Source organism: Salvelinus alpinus, chromosome 5 (genome assembly GCF_045679555.1).
Source record: "Salvelinus alpinus chromosome 5, SLU_Salpinus.1, whole genome shotgun sequence".
Lineage (NCBI taxonomy): Eukaryota > Metazoa > Chordata > Actinopteri > Salmoniformes > Salmonidae > Salvelinus > Salvelinus alpinus.
In genome coordinates this window covers 18,862,550-18,885,501 of record NC_092090.1, presented here as the reverse complement: position 1 = coordinate 18,885,501, position 22,952 = coordinate 18,862,550, and the positions used below count along the sequence as shown (strand labels likewise).

At 44.2% G+C, this 22,952-nt stretch overlaps 1 protein-coding gene across 2 annotated transcripts in view; it reads right to left on the bottom strand.

The window, feature by feature from the left end:
- adamts17 (ADAM metallopeptidase with thrombospondin type 1 motif, 17) overlaps positions 1–18,635 on the bottom strand; it is a 218,506-nt gene extending 199,871 nt beyond the window's left edge. For both annotated transcript variants that reach the window (XM_071400845.1, XM_071400846.1), the window contains exons 1-3: positions 18,482–18,635; positions 17,527–17,903; positions 6,428–6,617 (exon numbers count right to left, since the gene is read on the bottom strand). In XM_071400845.1, the coding sequence (XP_071256946.1) occupies positions 6,428–6,617; positions 17,527–17,903; positions 18,482–18,554 (640 nt within the window). In that variant the 5' untranslated portion in view covers positions 18,555–18,635. The remainder of the gene's footprint in view (positions 1–6,427; positions 6,618–17,526; positions 17,904–18,481) is intronic.
- Between the last annotated feature and the right edge of the window lie 4,317 nt (positions 18,636–22,952).

The window sequence follows — 22,952 nt, the reverse complement described above, 5'->3', positions numbered from 1 at the left end:
TTCCATTTGGAACAGAGACGTTGTAGCGAGAAAAACTGTGGGAAGGTTTAAATTGTCTCTGAAGCAACGTGATAGCAACATCATCCAAAACGTGGTGAGCAGTTGCTGTTTCCACACAGAAGAAGGAAAAAGAAAACAAAATGGGCTATTATAGCTATTTGGTTCTTTCCATAAAAGCTTTAACAATATGTTGTTATTGTTTTACGTTCCTGTTTTGACAAGACCTTCATATTTTACCAGAATTCAATAACACAATCTAACAAAACGTCCATTTACTTTCTACAATCTAATAGCAGTAGTAGCTGAACTTGTATTACGCAAAATAGACTTCATGACCTCCATGCATTTTTATAAAAAGCACCCCAAAAGAACTACAAATCCCCAAAATACAGCACCCAAAAGAACTACAAAGCCAACAATGCAGCCTCCAAAAACACTACAAATCCAACAACGCAGCATCCAAAAACAATACAACAAAAAAAAAAAAAAATTATATATACAGTTGAAGTCGGAAGTTTACATACACCTTAGCCAAATATATTTAAACTCAGTTTTTCACAATTCCTGACATTAAACCTAGTAACAATTCCCTGTTTTAGGTCAGTTAGGATTACCACTTTCTTTGAAGAATGTGAAATGTCAGAATAATAGTAGAGAGAATGATTTATTTCAGCTTTTATTTTTTCCATCACATTCCCAGTGGGTCAGAAGTTTACATACACTCAATTAGTATTTGGTAGCATTGCCTTAAAATTGTTTAACGGGTCAAACGTTTCGGGTAGCCTTCCACAAGCTTCCCAGTTTGGTGATTTTTGGCCCATTACTCCTGACATAGCTGGTGTAACTGAGTCAGGTTTGTAGGCCTCCTTGCTCGCACACGCTTTTTCAGTTCTGCCCACAAATTTTCTACAGGATTGAGGTCAGGGCTTTCTGATGGCCACTCCAATACCTTGACTTTGTTATCCAAAAGCCATTTTGCCACAACTTTGGAAGTATGCTTGGGGTCCTTGTCCATTTGGAAGACCCATTTGTGACCTAGCTTGAAACTTCCTGACTGATGTCTTGAGATGTTGCTTCAATATATCCACATAATTCCTCATGATGTCATCTATTTTGTGAAGTGCACCAGTCCCTCCTGCAGTAAAGCACCCCCACAACATGATACTGCCACCACCGTACTTCACAGCTGGGATGGTGTTCTTCGCTTTGCACGCATCCCCCTTTTTCCTCCAAACATAACCATGGTCATTATGGCCAAACAGTTCTATTTTTGTTTCATCAGACCAGAGGACATTTCTCCAAAAAGTACGATCTTTGTCCCCATGTGCAGTTGCAAATCGAAGTCTGGCTTTTTTATAGCGGTTTTGGAGCAGTGGGTTCTTCCTTGCTGAGCGGCCTTCCAGGTTATGTCGATATAGGACTCATTTTACTGTGGATATAGATAATTTTGTACCTGTTTCCTCCAACATCTTTACGAGGTCCTTTGCTGTTGTTCTGGGATTGATTTGCACTTTTCGCACCAAAGTACGTTCATCTCTAGGAGACAGAACGCATCTCCTTCCTGAGCGGTATGACGGCTGCGTGGTCCCATGGTGTTATACTTGCATAATATTGTTTGTACAGATGAACATAGTACCTTCAGGTGTTTGGAAATTGCTCCCAAGGATGAACCAGACTTGCGGAGGTCTACAATTTCTTTTCTGAGGTCTTGGCAGATTTCTTTTGATTTTCCCATGATGTCAAGCAAAGAGGCACTGAGTTTGAAGTTAGGCCTTGAAATACATACCCAGATACACCTCCAATTGACTCAAAGTTGTCAATTAACCTATCAGAAGCTTCTAAAGCCATGACATAATTTCGTCAAATTTTCCAAGCTGTTTAAAGGCACAGTCAACTTAGTGTTTGTAAACTTCTGACCCACTGGAATTGTGATATAGTGAATTATAAGTGAAATAATCTGTCTGTAAACAGTTGTTGGGAAAATGACTTGTGTCATGCACAAAGTAGATGTCCTAACTAGAGGTCGACCGATTAATCTGAATGGCCGATTAATTTGGGCCGATTTCAAGTTTTCATAACAATCGGAAATCGGTATTTTTGGACACCGATTTGGCAGATTTTTTTTTTTACAACTTTATTTAACTAGGCAAGTCAGTTAAGAACACATTCTTATTTTCAATGACGGCCTAGGAACGGTGGGTTAACTGCCTTGTTCAGGGGCAGAACGACAGATTTTTACCTTGTCAGCTCGGGGATTCAATCTTGCAATCTTACGGTTAACTAGTCCAACGCTCTAACCACCTGCCTCTCATTGCACTCCACGAGGAGCCTGCCTGTTACGCGAATGCAGTAAGAAGCCAAGGTAAGTTGCTAGCTAGCATTAAACTTATCTTATAAAAACAATCAATCAATCAATCATAATCACTAGTTAACTACACATGGTTGATGATATTACTTGCGTGTCCTGCGTTGCATATAATCGATGCGGTGTGCATTCGCGAAAAAGGACTGTCATTGCTCCAACGTGTACCTAACCATAAACATCAATGCCTTTCTTAAAATCAATACACAAGTATATATTTTTAAACCTGCATATTTAGTTAATATTGCCTGCTAACATGAATTTCTTTTAACTAGGGAAATTGTGTCACTTCTCTTGCAACAGAGTCAGGGTATATGCAGCAGTTTGGGCCGCCTGGCTCGTTGCGAACTGTGTGAAGAGTATTTCTTCCTAACAAAGACAGCCAACTTCGCCAAACGGGGGATGATTTAACAAAAGCGCATTTGCGAAAAAAGCGCAATCGTTGCACTATTGTACCTAACCATAAACATCAATGCCTTTCTTAAAATCAATACACAGAAGTATATATTTTTAAACCTGCATATTTAGCTAAAAGAAATCCAGGTTAGCAGGCAATATTAACCAGGTGAAATTGTGTCACTTCTCTTGCGTTCATTGCACTTAGAGTCAGGGTATATGCAACAGTTTGGGCCGCTTGGCTCATTGCGAACTAATTTGCCAGAATTTTACGTAATTATGACATAACATTGAAGGTTGTGCAATGTAACAGGAATATTTAGACTTATGGATGCCACCCGTTAGATAAAATACAGAACGGTTCCGTATTTCACTGAAAAAATAAACGTTTTGTTGTCGAGATGATAGTTTCCAGATTCAACCATAGTAATGACATAAGGCTCGTATTTCTGTGTGTTATTATGTTACAATTAAGTCTATGATTTGATAGAGCAGTCTGACTGAGCGATGGTAGGCACCAGCAGGCTCGTAAGCATTCATTCAAACAGCACTTTCGTGCGTTTTGCCAGCAGCTCTTCGCAATGCTTCAAGCATTGTGCTGTTTATGACTTCAAGCCTATCAACTCCCGAGATTAGGCTGGTGTAACCGATGTGAAATGGCTAGCTAGTTAGCGGGGTGAGCGCTAATAGCGTTTCAAATGTCACTCGCTCTGAGACTTGGAGTAGTTGGTCCTCTTGCTCTGCATGGGTAACGCTGCTTCGAGGGTGGCTGTTGTCGATGTGTTCCTGGTTCGAGCCCAGGTAGGAGCGAGGAGAGGGATGGAAGCTATACTGTTACACTGGCAATAATAAAGTGCGTATAACAACATCCAATAGTCAAAGGTATATGAAATACAAATCGTATAGAGAGAAATAGTCCTATAATTCCTATAATAACTACAACCTAAAACTTCTTACCTGGGAATATTGAAGACTCACGTTAAAAGGAACCACCAGCTTTCATATATTCTAGTGTTCTGAGCAAGGAACTTATTAAACGTTAGCTTTCTTACATGGCACATATTGCACTTTTACTTTCTTCTCCAACACTTTGTTTTTGCATTATTTCAACCAAATTGAACATGTTTCATTATTTATTTGAGGCTAAATTGATTTTATTGATGTATTATATTAAGTTAAAATAAGTGTTCGTTCAGTATTGTTGTAATTGTCATTATTACAAATACATTTTAAAAAAATCGGCCGATTAATCACTATCGCCTTTTTTTGGTCATCCAATAATCGGTATCGGAGTTGAAAAATCATAATCGGTTGACCTCTAGTCCGGTTAGTCAGTTAGACTTGCCAAAATTATAATTTGTTAACAAGAAATATGTGGAGTGGTTGAAAAACGAGTTTTAATGACTCCAACCTAAGTGTATGTAAACTTCCGACTTCAACTGTATATTTTTTGTATACACTTCATGTACACATTCATTTAATATTCCTTAAATACATTTAAAACTCATGAGACATTGGGACCAAAATATACTATACATTCAAGAATGTAATGTTTTGCACTGTAGTTCTGAAGGCCGGTCGATGCTCTGTGAGCCAAACTTTTGTGAGTGTAATGTAAAACTATTCATTTTTTCTGGTCTATTTCACTTTTGTTTAATATCTATTTCTCTTGCATTGGCAATGTAAACATATGTTTCTCATGCCAATAAAGCCCATTAAATTGAAATTTGAGAGAGAGAGAAAAAAAAAGCGCAGACAGATCGAAAAAGCAAGAGAAAAATAAACAGAGACAGACAGAGAGGGACAGACAGACCGACAGGCAGACAGAGAGACAAGACAGACACACAGAGACAGACAGACAGACAGAGCAGGCCCCAACAGGAGTTTACAGAGTAGAAATGCACATTAAAACAAGGCCCAGCTGCCTGAAACGCCTCTCCTTCCAACAGATTGGAGCTAAATAAACATCAGAGAATGTGAAGAGAGCTATAAATATTACTCAGGAACCCATGATTTATGAAACCTACACCAGGACGACTCCTGAATACTAAACTACTGTACCACAAAGACATGGGGAAGAAGATGGCGTCAAGGGTTGGGCAGTAACTGATTACATGTCAGTTACATGTAATTTGATTACGAAAAAACTGTAACTGTAGTCAGTTACGTCACCAGCGAAAAATATTGTAATCAGATTACAGATACTTTTGAAAAACTATACGACAACTTCTTGGAATATTTTAAAATTCAGAAACGGTGTTTGCGGAAAAAAATTATTATGGCACCTTGCTGTTTTCTCAATGACATTCAATTCAGCATTGAAAAAAGGTGCAAGTTTAAGTTTGTTCCACCTGAGCGAGTCTGACCACAAGTCAGAGACCACTGTGATGAAACACCAAATGGGTTTGATGGATCCTTTTTGTCTTCTTCTAATGCCTCTTAAGGGGATGGCGTTCAATTTGGAAAAGGTTTTAATGCTCTGAGGCGTTTCAAGGGGGTCACGTCAATTCAACTCAGTCAATTGACCTTCACACAGTCTGCATGGATGGACTACTTCTCTCCTTCCTTCAAAGCTTCTGATGGACTACTTCTCTCCTTCCTTCAAAGCTCCTGATGGACTACTTCTCTCCTTCCTTCAAAGCTCCTGATGGACTACTTCTCTCCTTCCTTCAAAGCTTCTGATGGACTACTTCTCTCCTTCCTTCAAAGCTCCTGATGGACTACTTCTCTCCTTCCTTCAAAGCTCCTGATGGACTACTTCTCTCCTTCCTTCAAAGCTCCTGATGGACTACTTCTCTCCTTCCTTCAAAGCTCCTGATGGACTACTTCTCTCCTTCCTTCAAAGCTCCTGATGGACTACTTCTCTCCTTCCTTCAAAGCTTCTGATGGACTACTTCTCTCCTTCCTTCAAAGCTCCTGATGGACTACTTCTCTCCTTCCTTCAAAGCTCCTGATGGACTACTTCTCTCCTTCCTTCAAAGCTTCTGATGGACTACTTCTCTCCTTCCTTCAAAGCTCCTGATGGACTACTTCTCTCCTTCCTTCAAAGCTCCTGATGGACTACTTCTCTCCTTCCTTCAAAGCTCCTGATGGACTACTGCTCTCCTTCCTTCAAAGCTCCTGATGGACTACTTCTCTCCTTCCTTCAAAGCTCCTGATGGACTACTTCTCTCCTTCCTTCAAAGCTCCTGATGGACTACTTCTCTCCTTCCTTCAAAGCTTCTGATGGACTACTTCTCTCCTTCCTTCAAAGCTTCTGATGGACTACTTCTCTCCTTCCTTCAAAGCTTCTGATGGACTACTTCTCTCCTTCCTTCAAAGCTCCTGATTACATTTGAACCCTACTGACTAGAATAAGTTATGCATAGAAGTTACAAAAAGGCCTAATAAACTTGCATGTATGGTACTGAAGCTTTTGAAAATCAATTAGACCACAACCATAAAATGACTTTTTTTAATGTACATGCAGCTGTCACTTCGACTATTGATTGATCGTTACTAAAACAATGACAAAGTACAGCCACACTTCACAGACACGGAGGATCCGCTCTCTCACTCCAATCCCCTTTCCTTTCCCTTCCAAAATCCACAAAATCAATCGAAAGTGGCAGTGGTGGTCCAATGGTATCCAATATCCACTATCCACCATTCAACATTTCTGTCACTCACCTGTAATGGTGCCGCAGTCCTTGGGCTGCTTGTCTGCAGCTGTGGATCCAGGGGGAGGGGCAGAAGGAGGGCTGGTCTTGGCTGAGCGTCGGTGTCGGACCACCCTGTGCTGCAGCCCGGAAAAGGAGTCGGAAGAACTGCTGACCGGCTGGATGAAGAGACTGTCCTCTCCTGTATAGACCAGTCCAGTCTGAAGAGAGACCGAGAGAGAGAGAGAGAGAGAGAGAGAGAGAGAGAGAGAGAGAGAGAGAGAGAGAGAGAGAGAGAGAGAGAGAGAGAGAGAGATAGAGAGAGAGAGAGAGCAAAAGAACAACAGAGCAGCCGTTAACATTCATACTCCCCTCATGTTTTTAGGCTAGATCAGCTTTTAACATATCTCTTGGTTTTCTCTCACGAGATCCCAGATAGTTGTTTGCATCATGCCACCTCCCCTTGCCCCCCTGACCAGAGCTGCCTCAAGCCCCACCTCTATACCCCCAACCTCAACCCCAACCAAAACCCAGCCCCTGGCCAACACTATGCAGGGCCTTTTAAGAACAAATACCTTATAGTCTAACCCAAAGCCTCCACTGACGTAGTCCAGTGAAACTTGAATAAACTGCAACGTATAAACACGGCCGGCCCGCTCATTAGGCAGGATTAGTCGGCCGCTTATGGCGGCAGATTGACGAGGGCAGCCTTTTCTGAACTAAACTGACCAACATGCACCTCCAACAACACATAAAACCTCACATACAGTGCATTCGGAAAGTATTCAGACCCCTTGATTTCTACCCACATTTTGTTACGTTACAGCCTAATTCTAAAATGTATTAAATCGTTTTTTCCCCTCATCAATCTACACACAATACCCCATAATGAAAAAGCAAAAACTGTTTTTTATACATTTTTGCAAATGTATAAATAAATAAAAAGAAATAACACATTTACATAAGTATTCAGACCCTTTACTCAGTACTTTGTTGAAGCATCTTTGGCAGCGATTACAGCCTCAAGTCTTCTTTGGTATGACGCTACAAGCTTTGCACACCTGTATTTGAGGAGTTTCTCCCATTCTTCTCTGCAGATCCTCTCAAGCTCTGTCACGTTGGATGGGGAGCGTCATTGCACAGCTTTTTCAGGTCTCTCCAGAGATGTTCGATTAGGTTCAAGTCCGGGCTCTGGCTGGGCCACTCAAGAACATTCAGAGACTTGTCCCGAAGCCACTCCCGCATTGTCTTGGCTATGTGCTTAGGGTCGTTGTCCTGTTGGAAGGTGAACCTTCACCCCTGTCTGAGGTCCTGAGCGGTCTGGAGCAGGTTTTCATCAAAGGATTCTCTCTGTACTTTGCTCCGTTCATCTTTCCCTTGATCCTGACTAGTCTCCCAGTCCCTGCTGCTGAAAAACATTGCCAGGTTTCCTCCAGACGTGATGCTTGGCATTCAGGCCAAAGAGTTCAATCTTGGTTTCATCAGACCAGAGAATCTTGTTTGTCATGGTCTGATAGTCCTTTAGGCGCCTTTTGGTAAACTCCAAGCGGGCTGTCATGTGCCTTTTACTGAGGAGTGGCTTCCATCTGGCCACTCAACCATAAAGGCCTGATTGGTGGAGTGCTGCAGAGATGTTTGTAATTCTGGAAGGTTCTCCCATCTCCACAGAGCAACTCTGGAGCTCTGTCAGAGTGACCACCTCCACCTCCTTGGTCACCTCCCTGACCAAGGCCCTTCTCCCCCGATTGCTCAGTTTGGCCGGGTGGGCCAGCTCTAGGAAGAGTCTTGGTGGTTCCAAACTTCTTCCATTTAAGAATGATGGATGTCAACTGTGTTCTTGGGGACCTTCAATGCTACAGAAATGTTTTGGTTCTATTCCCCAGATCTGTGCCTCGACACAATCGTGTCTCAGAGTTCTTTGGACAATTCCTTCGACCTCATTGCTTTGTTTTTACTCTGACATGCACTGTCAACTGTGGGACCTTATATAGACAGGTGTCTGCCTTTCCAAATCTTGTCCAATCAATTTAATTTACCACAGGTGGACTCCAATCAAGTTCTAGAAACATCTCCAGGATGATCAATGGAAATAGGATGCACCTGAGTCTCATAGCAAAGGGTCTGAATACTTATGTAAATAAGGTATTTCTGTTTTTTATTTTTAATACATTTGCAAAATTTCAAAAAAACAGTTTTTGCTTTGTCATTATTGGGTATTGTGTGTAGATTGATGAGGGGGAAATAAAAAAATGTATATAATCAATTTTAGAATAAGGCTGAAATGTAACAACATGTGGAAAGAGTCAAGGGGTCTGAATACTTTCCGAATGCACTGTAATTCTGCCCAAAAACAATGACAATTTCTCTCAACCAGTGGCAAATGGGCTTTTTAGTTGAGCACTGATGCCGCCCTGTGATAAACAATGCCCACTTTGTCAAAGGCAGGGGCGCAAAATATTTATCTTGTCCATTCCCAGCGCGCCTCTCCAGGGTGCTGTTGGAGAGACACATCTCTGCGGCGCTCCACCAACATTCCGTCATAAAAATCATCTAACATAAATCACGTAGCAGATATAGGATATGGTAGAAAGAATATGTGGCCTTTTCTGTAGCCTACAGGCTGGAGATAAAATGGATGACAATGTAATGAGACGGACACTTTTTACATCATGCAGGTTTCTCCGATCAAATAGCCTAACCTAAATGGCACCCAATCAAATAAAAAATGCTCTGTCATGTTAACAAACAAAATACCGTGAGAACAGGACAGGTGAAACTAAAATGGACATTATGGACAATCACAGCTGTTCTACAGAAGTTCCACCCTGTTGGCATGATCAGTGGTTTCAAGTTTATATCACAGCAAAAAATAAAAAACTTCCACATTTCTTGCTGTGTAAACATCACTGCAAAAAGGCTCATGATAACTCCTGATAAAGTTGGGTAGCTGATATTCAGAGCTTAAATCACCAAATTGATTAGTCACAGGATTCCATTGCTGCGACATAGGCTACACACCAGTAAGCAGGAGCCGAGGTCTTTTGGTCCAGACCCTATGTCTTTTTTTGGTGTTTTACAAACGGTAGGCTTACCACATAGACAGGCATTCATAACATTTCCTTTTGTAAAATACGTATTTTTCCATCTAGGGTGGCAGAATGGCAAGAACCAGCCCTGTGCATAACAGCTCCTTGTGTAGGGTGCATTGCCAAATGTGCCAAATAGCAAGTAAGGGCTTTCCCAGAGAACAGACTGAGAGAAGAAGAGTCAGGGCAAACTCTCCAGTTTACATCTCAGCACACACCTCCTCAGGGCTAGGGAGAGGAAGCATGAAGGAGAGGGGGAGAGAGAGGGGGAGAGAAGAGAGAGAGAAAGGGGGGGAGAAGAGAAAGAGTTGAAGAGAGAGAAGGAAGCAGAGAGGAGTGCTGAGAGAAATAAGGAGGAAGAGAGAGAGAGGGAGAGAGAGAGAGAGAGAGAGAGAGAGAGAGAGAGAGAGAGAGAGAGAGAGAGAGAGAGAGAGAGAGAGAGAGAGAGAGAGAGAGAGAGAGAGAGAGAGAGAGAGAGAGAGAGAGAGAGAGAGAGAAAGAGAGAGAGAGAGAGAGAGAGAGAGAGAGAGAGAGAGAGAGAGAGAGAGAGAGAGAAAGAGAGAGAGAGAGAGAGAAAGACAGAGGACCATAAACCTCACTCTTCCGTCCTCTCAGACAGGTACAGACAGACACAAACTCCCTACAACATGAATCATTGTGGGAAAAGTAGAAGTGGTCCGCTTTAAGGTTTTGTAAGGCTTTACTAAGGATCCATCGTTGTATTGTAAAGGTGCGCCTGGCAGGGCTAGTAAAATGAGTTGACATGGCATTAACAAGCAATCCAGAGCCACACACAGTCTCTTAAAGGTATTCCAAAAGCCCAGCGGCAGCAATTACAGAACCTATGAGCCGTTTCCATGACAACTAGCGTTGGAGGGATAATGTTGTATTTTTTCCGTCAGAATAAGCTGAATGTAAAAAAAACAAAAGAGACACCGATGATTAATTGTCCATTCAGCAATCACGGTTATGTACACAGTGAAGTAGAGGGGGGAAAAGAGAGAGAAAGAGAGAGAGGGAAAAAGAAAGAGAGAAAGAAAGACAGACTTAGCCCTAAACAGGCATGTGGCTGTTCACTTGGCCACATTCACAACACGACACAATGTGAAAGCAGAGCCTGCATGTGGCCAGCCACAGAGCTTCCAGTGTGAGGCAGGGTTAAGTGAATAACGGCTGGTATTTCAGGGTAAAATAGAACACCGTGCTAAGTGTGTTACAACATACTGTAGCCACAGCAGGCTAATACAGCAGAGACATCCACCGGGCACTAGCTCCAAGCTAAGCCTCAGGGTAAACAATGCTGCTACAGCACAGCAGAGACATCCACCGGGCACTAGCTCCAAGCTAAGCCTCAGGGTAAACAATGCTGCTGCAGCACAGCAGAGACATCCACCGGGCACTAACTCCAAGCTAAGCCTCAGGGTAAACAATGCTGCTGCAGGACAGCAGAGACATCCACCGGGCACTAGCTCCAAGCTAAGCCTCAGGGTAAACAATGCTGCTGCAGGACAGCAGAGACATCCACCGGGCACTAGCTCCAAGCTAAGCCTCAGGGTAAACAATGCTGCTGCAGCTCAGCAGAGACATCCACCGGGCACTAGCTCCAAGCTAAGCCTCAGGGTAAACAATGCTGCTGCAGCTCAGCAGAGACATCCACCAGGCACTAGCTCCAAGCTAAGCCTCAGGGTAAACAATGCTGCTGCAGCTCAGCAGAGACATCCACCGGGCACTAGCTCCAAGCTAAGCCTCAGGGTAAACAATGCTGCTGCAGCTCAGCAGAGACATCCACCGGGCACTAGCTCCAAGCTAAGCCTCAGGGTAAACAATGCTGCTGCAGGACAGCAGAGACATCCACCGGGCACTAGCTCCAAGCTAAGCCTCAGGGTAAACAATGCTGCTGCAGGACAGCAGAGACATCCACCGGGCACTAGCTCCAAGCTAAGCCTCAGGGTAAACAATGCTGCTGCAGGACAGCAGAGACATCCACCGGGCACTAGCTCCAAGCTAAGCCTCAGGGTAAACAATGCTGCTGCAACTCAGCAGAGACATCCACCGGGCACTAGCTCCAAGCTAAGCCTCAGGGTAAACAATGCTGCTGCAGGACAGCAGAGACATCCACCGGGCACTAGCTCCAAGCTAAGCCTCTGGGTAAACAATGCTGCTGCAGCACAGCAGAGACAACCACCGGGCACTAGTTCCAAGCTAAGCCTCAGGGTAAACAATGCTGCTGCAGCACAGCAGAGACATCCACCGGGCACTAGCTCCAAGCTAAGCCTCAGGGTAAACAATGCTGCTGCAGGACAGCAGAAAACCATTTCATATTTCCCCTCACTTAAAGGGTGGTACATCAATCGTGTTTTTTCACACCACATGGCCTGACCAGCAAAATATCTAGAGCCAATTATTGTGTATGAAGTTGTTGCCTGGTGATGGTAGTTGTAATGCTGCTGTTGGCTCCCGGATACTGATGTACTGTCTCTTGTACTGTATAGGGTCCTATAAACAGACTGACAGACACACACTTCCAAGGCTACAAGGTAGAGGGATACTGTCACATGAGATGACGCTGGAGAGACGAAGCAGGTACGGGAGTCAAACAGTTAATAAAGAACGGACATAAAACGAGACAGGAACAGCGTCAGCAAACTAATACTAAAGACAAAACAATACAATGCAACAGGGGGGAACAGAGCTGGGAACTGACACATATAGGGGAGGTAATAACAGGTGATGGGTGAGTACAGGTGAGTCCAGCAGTGGGGAACAGAGCTGGGAACTGACACATATAGGGGAGGTAATAACAGGTGATGGGTGAGTACAGGTGAGTCCAGCAGTGGGGAACAGAGCTGGGAACTGACACATATAGGGGAGGTAATAACAGGTGATGGGTGAGTCCAGGTGAGTCCAGCAGCAGGGAACAGAGCTGGGGAACTGACACATATAGGAGAGGTAATAACAGGTGATGGGTGAGTCCAGGTGAGTCCAGCAGCGGGGAACAGAGCTGGGAACTGACACATATAGGGGAGGTAATAACAGGTGATGGGTGAGTCCAGGTGAGTCCAGCAGCGGGGAACAGAGCTGGGAACTGACACATATAGGGGAGGTAATAACAGGTGATGGGTGAGTCCAGGTGAGTCCAGCAGCAGGGAACAGAGCTGGGAACTGACACATATAGGGGAGGTAATAACAGGTGATGGGTGAGTCCAGGTGAGTCCAGCAGCAGGGAACAGAGCTGGGAACTGACACATATAGGAGAGGTAATAACAGGTGATGGGTGAGTCCAGCAGCGGGGAACAGAGCTGGGAACTGACACATATAGGAGAGGTATTAACAGGTGATGGGTGAGTCCAGGTGAGTCCAGCAGCAGGGAACAGAGCTGGGAACTGACACATATAGGAGAGGTAATAACAGGTGATGGGTGAGTCCAGCAGCGGGGAACAGAGCTGGGAACTGACACATATAGGAGAGGTAATAACAGGTGATGGGTGAGTCCAGGTGAGTCCAGCAGCAGGGAACAGAGCTGGGAACTGACACATATAGGAGAGGTAATAACAGGTGATGGGTGAGTACAGGTGAGTCCAGCAGTGGGGAACAGAGCTGGGAACTGACACATATAGGAGAGGTAATAACAGGTGATGGGTGAGTCCAGCAGCGGGGAACAGAGCTGGGAACTGACACATATAGGAGAGGTATTAACAGGTGATGGGTGAGTCCAGGTGAGTCCAGCAGCAGGGAACAGAGCTGGGAACTGACACATATAGGAGAGGTAATAACAGGTGATGGGTGAGTCCAGGTGAGTCCAGCAGCAGGGAACAGAGCTGGGAACTGACACATATAGGGGAGGTAATAACAGGTGATGGGTGAGTACAGGTGAGTCCAGCAGTGGGGAACAGAGCTGGGAACTGACACATATAGGAGAGGTAATAACAGGTGATGGGTGAGTCCAGCAGCGGGGAACAGAGCTGGGAACTGACACATATAGGAGAGGTATTAACTGGTGATGGGTGAGTCCAGGTGAGTCCAGCAGCAGGGAACAGAGCTGGGAACTGACACATATAGGGGAGGTAATAACAGGTGATGGGTGAGTCCAGGTGAGTCCAGCAGCAGGGAACAGAGCTGGGAACTGACACATATAGGGGAGGTTATAACAGGTGATGGGTGAGTACAGGTGAGTCCAGCAGCGGGGAACAGAGCTGGGAACTGACACATATAGGGGAGGTAATAACAGGTGATGGGTGAGTCCAGGTGAGTCCAGCAGCGGGGAACAGAGCTGGGGACTGGCACATATAGGAGAGGTAATAACAGGTGATGGGTGAGTACAGGTGAGTCCAGTATCGCTGATGTGCGTGACGAGGGAAGGCAGGTGTGCATAATGGATGATAGGAGTGCGTGATACAGGGCAGCCTGGTGCCCTCAAGCTGGGGGGGGGGGGGGGGGGAGCAGACGTGACAGATACTTCCAGTGACCTGGCCACAGACAGAGAGTGCTATCCAGGGAAGACAACTATTAGGGCCCAGTTTGTCCTGTGTCTTCTCCCCTCAACTAGCCTACTGACACTAACACAGAGAGACCACGTGGGCACACACACACACACACACACACACACACACACACACACACACACACACACACACAAAACTAGGGTTTTCACATTTGCACACATTGTGTGTGTGTGTGTGTGTGTGTGTGTGTGTGTGTGTGTGTGTGTGTGTGTGTGTGTGTGTGTGTGTGTGTGTGTGTGTGTGTGTGTGTGTGTGTGTGTGTGTGCGTGCAAGCGTGTGTTTGTGCGTACGTGCTGGCACACACGTGCATGTATGTGCCCACACACACACACCACTTAAGTCAGCCTTCGTCCTTATATACGGCTGTAGGTGTCAGCTATCCTGATCTACTTCTACCCCTCCACAAATGGATATAACATTTAAACAATCGTGACCTCATTTTCCAGATAATAATATCCCACGCAGGCCTGGGGAGAGAAAACAACCTGCCAGGCCCACTGAGCTTAGAATACATGAAATGCCAAGAAAAAGATCATGCAATTTGTCCAATTCTTTTGACTTTAACTCATATGCTCATGTTGGTTTGGATCCATCCGATCTGACTCTACTGTCAATGACATAAGATGCTGTGTGTAGTACAGGGTAGTTATTATGGTGTGTGTAGTTCAGGGTAGTTATTATGGTGTGTGTGTGTAGATCAGGGTAGTTATTATGGTGTGTGTAGTACAGGGTAGTTATTATGGTGTGTGTAGTACAGGGTAGTTATTATGGTGTGTGTGTAGTTCAGGGTAGTTATTATGGTGTGTGTAGTACAGGGTAGTTATTATGGTGTGTGTAGTACATGGTAGTTATTATGGTGTGTGTAGTACAGGGTAGTTATTATGGTGTGTGTAGTACAGGGTAGTTATTATGGTGTGTGTAGTTCAGGGTAGTTATTATGGTGTGTGTAGTACAGGGTAGTTATTATGGTGTGTGTAGTACAGGGTAGTTATTATGGTGTGTGTAGTTCAGGGTAGTTATTATGCTGTGTGTAGTACAGGGTAGTTATTATGGTGTGTGTAGTACAGGGTAGTTATTATGGTGTGTGTGTGTAGATCAGGGTAGTTATTATGGTGTGTGTAGTACAGGGTAGTTATTATGGTGTGTGTAGTACAGGGTAGTTATTATGGTGTGTGTAGTTCAGGGTAGTTATTATGGTGTGTGTAGTACAGGGTAGTTATTATGGTGTGTGTAGTACAGGGTAGTTATTATGGTGTGTGTAGTACAGGGTAGTTATTATGGTGTGTGTAGTACAGGGTAGTTATTATGGTGTGTGTAGTTCAGGGTAGTTATTATGGTGTGTGTAGTACAGGGTAGTTATTATGGTGTGTGTAGTACAGGGTAGTTATTATGGTGTGTGTAGTTCAGGGTAATTATTATGGTGTGTGTAGTACAGGGTAGTTATTATGGTGTGTGTAGTACAGGGTAGTTATTATGGTGTGTGTAGTACAGGGTAGTTATTATGGTGTGTGTAGTACAGGGTAGTTATTATGGTGTGTGTAGTTCAGGGTAGTTATTATGGTGTGTGTAGTACAGGGTAGTTATTATGGTGTGTGTAGTACAGGGTAGTTATTATGGTGTGTGTAGTACAGGGTAGTTATTATGGTGTGTGTAGTACAGGGTAGTTATTATGGTGTGTGTAGTTCAGGGTAGTTATTATGGTGTGTGTAGTACAGGGTAGTTATTATGGTGTGTGTAGTACAGGGTAGTTATTATGGTGTGTGTAGTTCAGGGTAGTTATTATGCTGTGTGTAGTACAGGGTAGTTATTATGGTGTGTGTAGTACAGGGTAGTTATTATGGTGTGTGTGTGTAGATCAGGGTAGTTATTATGGTGTGTGTAGTACAGGGTAGTTATTATGGTGTGTGTAGTACAGGGTAGTTATTATGGTGTGTGTAGTTCAGGGTAGTTATTATGGTGTGTGTAGTACAGGGTAGTTATTATGGTGTGTGTAGTACAGGGTAGTTATTATGGTGTGTGTAGTTCAGGGTAATTATTATGGTGTGTGTAGTTCAGGGTAGTTATTATGGTGTGTGTAGTACAGGGTAGTTATTATGGTGTGTGTAGTTCAGGGTAGTTATTATGGTGTGTGTGTAGTACAGGGTAGTTATTATGGTGTGTGTAGTTCAGGGTAATTATTATGGTGTGTGTAGTACAGGGTAGTTATTATGGTGTGTGTAGTACAGGGTAGTTATTATGGTGTGTGTAGTTCAGGGTAGTTATTATGGTGTGTGTGTAGTACAGGGTAGTTATTATGGTGTGTGTGTAGTACAGGGTAGTTATTATGGTGTGTGTAGTACAGGGTAGTTATTATGGTGTGTGTGTAGTACAGGGTAGTTATTATGGTGTGTGTAGTACAGGGTAATTATTATGGTGTGTGTAGTTCAGGGTAGTTATTATGGTGTGTGTAGATCAGGGTAGTTATTATGCTGTGTGTAGTACAGGGTAGTTATTATGGTGTGTGTAGTACAGGGTAGTTATTATGGTGTGTGTAGTACAGGGTAGTTATTATGGTGTGTGTAGTACAGGGTAGTTATTATGGTGTGTGTAGTACAGGGTAATTATTATGGTGTGTGTAGTTCAGGGTAATTATTATGGTGTGTGTAGATCAGGGTAGTTATTATGCTGTGTGTAGTACAGGGTAATTATTATGGTGTGTGTAGTACAGGGTAGTTATTATGGTGTGTGTAGTACAGGGTAATTATTATGGTGTGTGTAGTACAGGGTAGTTATTATGGTGTGTGTAGTACAGGGTAGTTATTATGGTGTGTGTAGTTCAGGGTAGTTATTATGGTGTGTGTAGTACAGGGTAGTTATTATGGTGTGTGTAGTTCAGGGTAGTTATTATGGTGTGTGTAGTTCAGGGTAGTTATTATGGTGTGTAGTACAGGGTAGTTATTATGGTGTGTGTAGTACAGGGTAGTTATTATGGTGTGTGTAGTACAGGGTAGTTATTATGGTGTGTGTATATCAGGGTAATTATTATGGTGTGTGTGTGTAGTTCAGGGTAGTTATTATGGTGTGTGTAGTACAAGGTAGTTATTATGGTGTGTGTGTGTAGATCAGGGTAGTTATTATGGTGTGTGTAGTACAGGGTAGTTATTATGGTGTGTGTAGATCAGGGTAATTATTATGGTGTGTGTAGTACAGGGTAGTTATTATGGTGTGTGTAGTACAGGGTAGTTATTATGGTGTGTGTAGTACAGGGTAGTTATTATGTGTGTGTGTGTAGTACAGGGTAATTATTATGGTGTGTGTAGTACAGGGTAGTGTTATGAATGGAAGTGACAGTCATCTGTGTGTGTGTGTGTGTGTGTGTGTGTGTGTGTGTGTGTGTGTGTGTGTGTGTGTGTGTGTGTGTGTGTGTGTGTGTGTGTGTGTGTGTGTGTGTGTGTGTGTGTGTGTGTGTGTGTGTGTGTGTAACAATAGAAAGCTACAGTATGAATTCCTGAACACTTAAAACTTCCCAGAAAACAATACCAGGTGAAGGAGAAGTAGTTTACCAGACCGCTGCAGGTGTTGAGGGAGGCAAAAGAGTCGGTGTGGTTGATAATCCATCCCGAGTAGAAGCAGAGCTGGTCTCTGGCCAGGTGCGACCATTTAGGGGGGTCTCTTTCGCCTCCCCTCTCCTCGACCACAAACCCCTCAGACAGAAAAGCGGCATCCCTTTTCAGGTGTAAGTACAGGTCTTTTCCAAAAGCAGGTAAAGAGAAAAATAAGGTGTCCTCCACAGAGTTTAGTCCACCCCGGGAATCGACAGAGCGCTGGCCGCGCCGACGCGCGCTGCGCCTGGATGAGTCATGCAACAGGTGAGCCTCCTCTCCAGAGAGCTCCACGGGGACCACCATGTCCACTACGTCCGTGTCATAACAGGAGTGATCTATGGGAAAGGAGAAGGGAATAACTTATTAAACATTGAGTGTAACTTTCAGTGTAACTTTCTGTGTCAACGTCTGTTTGAAAACAATATGCTATTGTTTTCATATTGCCAAGTTGCCTTGAGCTCTCTGTGGTGTGATGTAGGCTAGTTATTCAATGACATAGCAGCCTATTTCACAACAAATGGGGAGAATTGTACTATGTATTGGTCATTAAATAAGGTATATTTGGGGTCATCGAACTTATTCAAGTCACGTATTCAACTCATCTCGCATTGTGCGTAACTTCGTTGTGAGAGGGGCGCTGGAAAACCGCAGAGAAAACGCAGCGAAAGCTGCAGCAAAGTTACTCTTGCAGAGCAGCACAGAACATTTTGAGAGAGAGAGATAGAGGAAGATAAAAAGAAAAGAGAGAGAGAGAGAGCGAGAGAGAGATTCCCCAAGCAAATAAAGCCCATTTAAATTGAATTGAGAGAGAGAGAGACAGAGAGAGAGATCCGACAACCACTACAGGCTCCCTGGCAAAACAATGATTCAAAGTTACAAAGTATCTACAACGCAGGTGTTACGTTGTACTTACCAGTCATCGCCTTCACTCCGAAACAGAAGAGGAATATAGACAGGAAAAGCTGCGGGGCATGGCTGTCATACATGATACAGACTAGCTGAGTGACTGCAGAGGGTGTACGCGCCTGCAAAGCGAACCAGGACTGCAGGGAACTTCCACAAAGTTAGTGAAGTTAATCGGAACTCCAGGCAAAGTGGATTTGAAGCGCTAGACACGCCTGTCGCACTTCGGCACTGCCTCTGCAACCACCGGATTGGTTAGGGTAGTTTAACCAAAAATCTCTAACGTTTGATTGGACAGAAACAACGTCAATCATCAGGGGGCTGCAACTTAACACGTGGTTTTAGTGTAGAGGAGAAAATATTTGGGAATGTTATATTTAGGAAAGTTTTCTTTCATGGGTTGTGCAGTGCAGTTGCAATATAACCCACTGTTATTTGATATATGCTTGTTATGAACTTGTGGGACAAAGTCCACATTAAATGTGTAGGGCCTGTAATAGCCTATCGACAGTATTTTCAGTCCAAGTGTTAGGAATCAATAGGCAACTTAATGAAAGCTGTGAATGAATTCATGCAGTGCAATTGTAGCCTGTTCAGCCTGATTGAGATGACTGTAGGTCTAGCTGGCTACATGTCTGTTCACAGGCCAAGAAACATGTTGCTTCAATTCAAGCTCTTGGATAAAACTAAATGCACAAGAAGAAAAGCATGGATAAAAAACAGTACAAATCACATAAAGGGTTTTAGCTGGGCTAGCTAATGGACTGTTAAAGTCTTTCATCAGCTCCTAATTGCAAATGGGAAGAAAATGTGTTTCAATTAGTGAGGGAGATATTACACATCAGTGGTTGGCCTCTGGCAATGTGTCCCAGTTTGATAAGTCAGGATGAAATTCCCAGCCGTCCTGAGTGTGCTTACATTGTCTAGTGTACCACAACAAGGGCCCCTGTGTGCCTGTCTTCCTGTCTGTCTGCCTGTATGTCTGCCGATCTGCCTGTCTGTCTGCCTGTCTGTGTGCCTGCCTGCCTGTGGGTCTGTCTGTGGGTCTGTCTGTCTGTCTGTCTGTCTGTCTGTCTGTCTGTCCGTCTGTTTGTCTGTGTGCGCACACTGCTCTTTTCATCAACAACCAAACGGTTTTCTAGATGATATAGCCTACAGAGATAAAGGGTGTGGAGAGGGCAATCAGTTTGCCTCTGTCTCCAGCAGGCAGCACAGCCACTGCATCAGCCACGGTCGAACACTGCCACCAGATATGGATGCAGTCATTTACAATAGGCCAACCCGGTCTATCCTAACCCAGCCCAGAGCCAGCCCCACACACAAAAATACTATTCTGTCTATCCAACTACACCAGCAGTCATCTGATTGCCTTTACTGCTTCATTGGTTAAGGGGTGTGCTTCAGAGCATCAATCACAAACAAATAGACTCAGCCCATTGGAAGACACTTTAACAGATCAGCACTGACCGGACAAAAGCTGATTGGTGGCACTACTGCCGACTCACGTTCCTGTTCATTCCAGTAGAAAAGGGGCTGAAGTAACTGAATTGTGTGAAAGAAGCATGTGTGTGCGTGTGTGTGCGTATGTGCGTGTGCGTGTGCGTGTGTGTGTGTGTGCGTGTGTGTGTGCACGCGTGCCAGTGTGTGTGTGTGCGCGTGCGTGCTACACCAGGGCTACATCCCAAATGGCACCCTCTTCCCTATATGGTGCCAGACTTTTGGACCGAAGTAGTACACTATAAGTGGCAATAGGGTTCCATTTGGGACGTGGCCCTGGTTCAATCTAATTCCAGTGGTAGCCCTGGTTCAATCTAATTCCAGTGGTAGCCCTGGTTCAATCTAATTCCAGTGGTAGCCGTGGTTCAATCTAATTCCAGTGGTAGTCCTGGTTCAATCTAATTCCAGTGGTAGCCTTGGTTCAATCTAATTCCAGTGGTAGCCCTGGTTCAATCTAATTCCAGTGGTAGCCCTGGTTCAATCTAATTCCAGTGGTAGCCTTGGTTCAATCTAATTCCAGTGGTAGCCCTGGTTCAATCTAATTCCAGTGGTAGCCCTGGTTCAATCTAATTCCAGTGGTAGCCGTGGTTCAATCTAATTCCAGTGGTAGCCCTGGTTCAATCTAATTCCAATGGTAGCCGTGGTTCAATCTAATTCCAGTGGTAGCCTTGGTTCAATCTAATTCCAGTGGTAGCCCTGGTTCAATCTAATTCCAATGGTAGCCCTGGTTCAATCTAATTCCAGTGGTAGCCCTGGTTCAATCTAATTCCAATGGTAGCCCTGGTTCAATCTAATTCCAGTGGTAGCCCTGGTTCAATCTAATTCCAATGGTAGCCGTGGTTCAATCTAATTCCAGTGGTAGCCCTGGTTCAATCTAATTCCAGTGGTAGCCCTGGTTCAATCTAATTCCAGTGGTAGCCCTGGTTCAATCTAATTCCAGTGGTAGCCCTGGTTCAATCTAATTCCAGTGGTAGCCGTGGTTCAATCTAATTCCAGTGGTAGCCCTGGTTCAATCTAATTCCAATGGTAGCCGTGGTTCAATCTAATTCCAGTGGTAGCCTTGGTTCAATCTAATTCCAGTGGTAGCCCTGGTTCAATCTAATTCCAATGGTATCCCTGGTTCAATCTAATTCCAGTGGTAGCCCTGGTTCAATCTAATTCCAATGGTAGCCCTGGTTCAATCTAATTCCAGTGGTAGCCCTGGTTCAATCTAATTCCAATGGTAGCCGTGGTTCAATCTAATTCCAGTGGTAGCCATGGTTCAATCTAATTCCAGTGGTTGCCCTGGTTCAATCTAATTCTAGGGGTAGCCGTGGTTCAATCTAATTCCAGTGGTAGCCTTGGTTCAATCTAATTCCAGTGGTAGCCGTGGTTCAATCTAATTCCAGTGGTAGCCTTGGTTAAATCTAATTCCAGTGGTAGCCGTGGTTCAATCTAATTCCAGTGGTAGACCTGGTTCAATCTAATTCCAGTGGTAGCCCTGGTTCAATCTAATTCCAGGGGTAGCCGTGGTTCAATCTAATTCCAGTGGTAGCCGTGGTTCAATATAATTCCAGTGGTAGCTGTGGTTCAATCTAATTCCAGTGGTAGCCGTGGTTCAATCTAATTCCAGTGGTAGCCATGGTTCAATCTAATTCCAGTGGTAGCCCTGGTTCAATCTAATTCCAGTGGTAGCCGTGGTTCAATCTAATTCCAGTGTTAGCCGTGGTTCAATTTAATTCCAGTGGTAGCCCTGGTTCAATCTAATTCCAGTGGTAGCCCTGGTTCAATCTAATTCCAATGGTAGCCCTGGTTCAATCTAATTCCAGGGGTAGCCGTGGTTCAATCTAATTCCAGGGGTAGCCCTGGTTCAATCTAATTCCAGGGGTAGCCTTGGTTCAATCTAATTCCAGTGGTAGCCCTGGTTCAATTTAATTCCAGTGGTAGCCCTGGTTCAATTTAATTCCAGTGGTAGCCCTGGTTCAATCTAATTCCAGGGGTAGCCGTGGTTCAATCTAATTCCAATGGTAGCCCTGGTTCAATCTAATTCCAATGGTAGCCGTGGTTCAATCTAATTCCAGTGGTAGCCCTGGTTCAATCTAATTCCAGTGGTAGCCCTGGTTCAATCTAATTCCAGTGGTAGCCCTGGTTCAATCTAATTCCAGTGGTAGCCCTGGTTCAATCTAATTCCAGTGGTAGCCGTGGTTCAATCTAATTCCAGTGGTAGCCCTGGTTCAATCTAATTCCAATGGTAGCCGTGGTTCAATCTAATTCCAGTGGTAGCCTTGGTTCAATCTAATTCCAGTGGTAGCCCTGGTTCAATCTAATTCCAATGGTATCCCTGGTTCAATCTAATTCCAGTGGTAGCCCTGGTTCAATCTAATTCCAATGGTAGCCCTGGTTCAATCTAATTCCAGTGGTAGCCCTGGTTCAATCTAATTCCAATGGTAGCCGTGGTTCAATCTAATTCCAGTGGTAGCCATGGTTCAATCTAATTCCAGTGGTTGCCCTGGTTCAATCTAATTCTAGGGGTAGCCGTGGTTCAATCTAATTCCAGTGGTAGCCTTGGTTCAATCTAATTCCAGTGGTAGCCGTGGTTCAATCTAATTCCAGTGGTAGCCTTGGTTCAATCTAATTCCAGTGGTAGCCGTGGTTCAATCTAATTCCAGTGGTAGACCTGGTTCAATCTAATTCCAGTGGTAGCCCTGGTTCAATCTAATTCCAGGGGTAGCCGTGGTTCAATCTAATTCCAGTGGTAGCCGTGGTTCAATCTAATTCCAGTGGTAGCCGTGGTTCAATCTAATTCCAGTGGTAGCCATGGTTCAATCTAATTCCAGTGGTAGCCCTGGTTCAATCTAATTCCAGTTGTAGCCGTGGTTCAATCTAATTCCAGTGTTAGCCGTGGTTCAATTTAATTCCAGTGGTAGCCCTGGTTCAATCTAATTCCAGTGGTAGCCCTGGTTCAATCTAATTCCAATGGTAGCCCTGGTTCAATCTAATTCCAG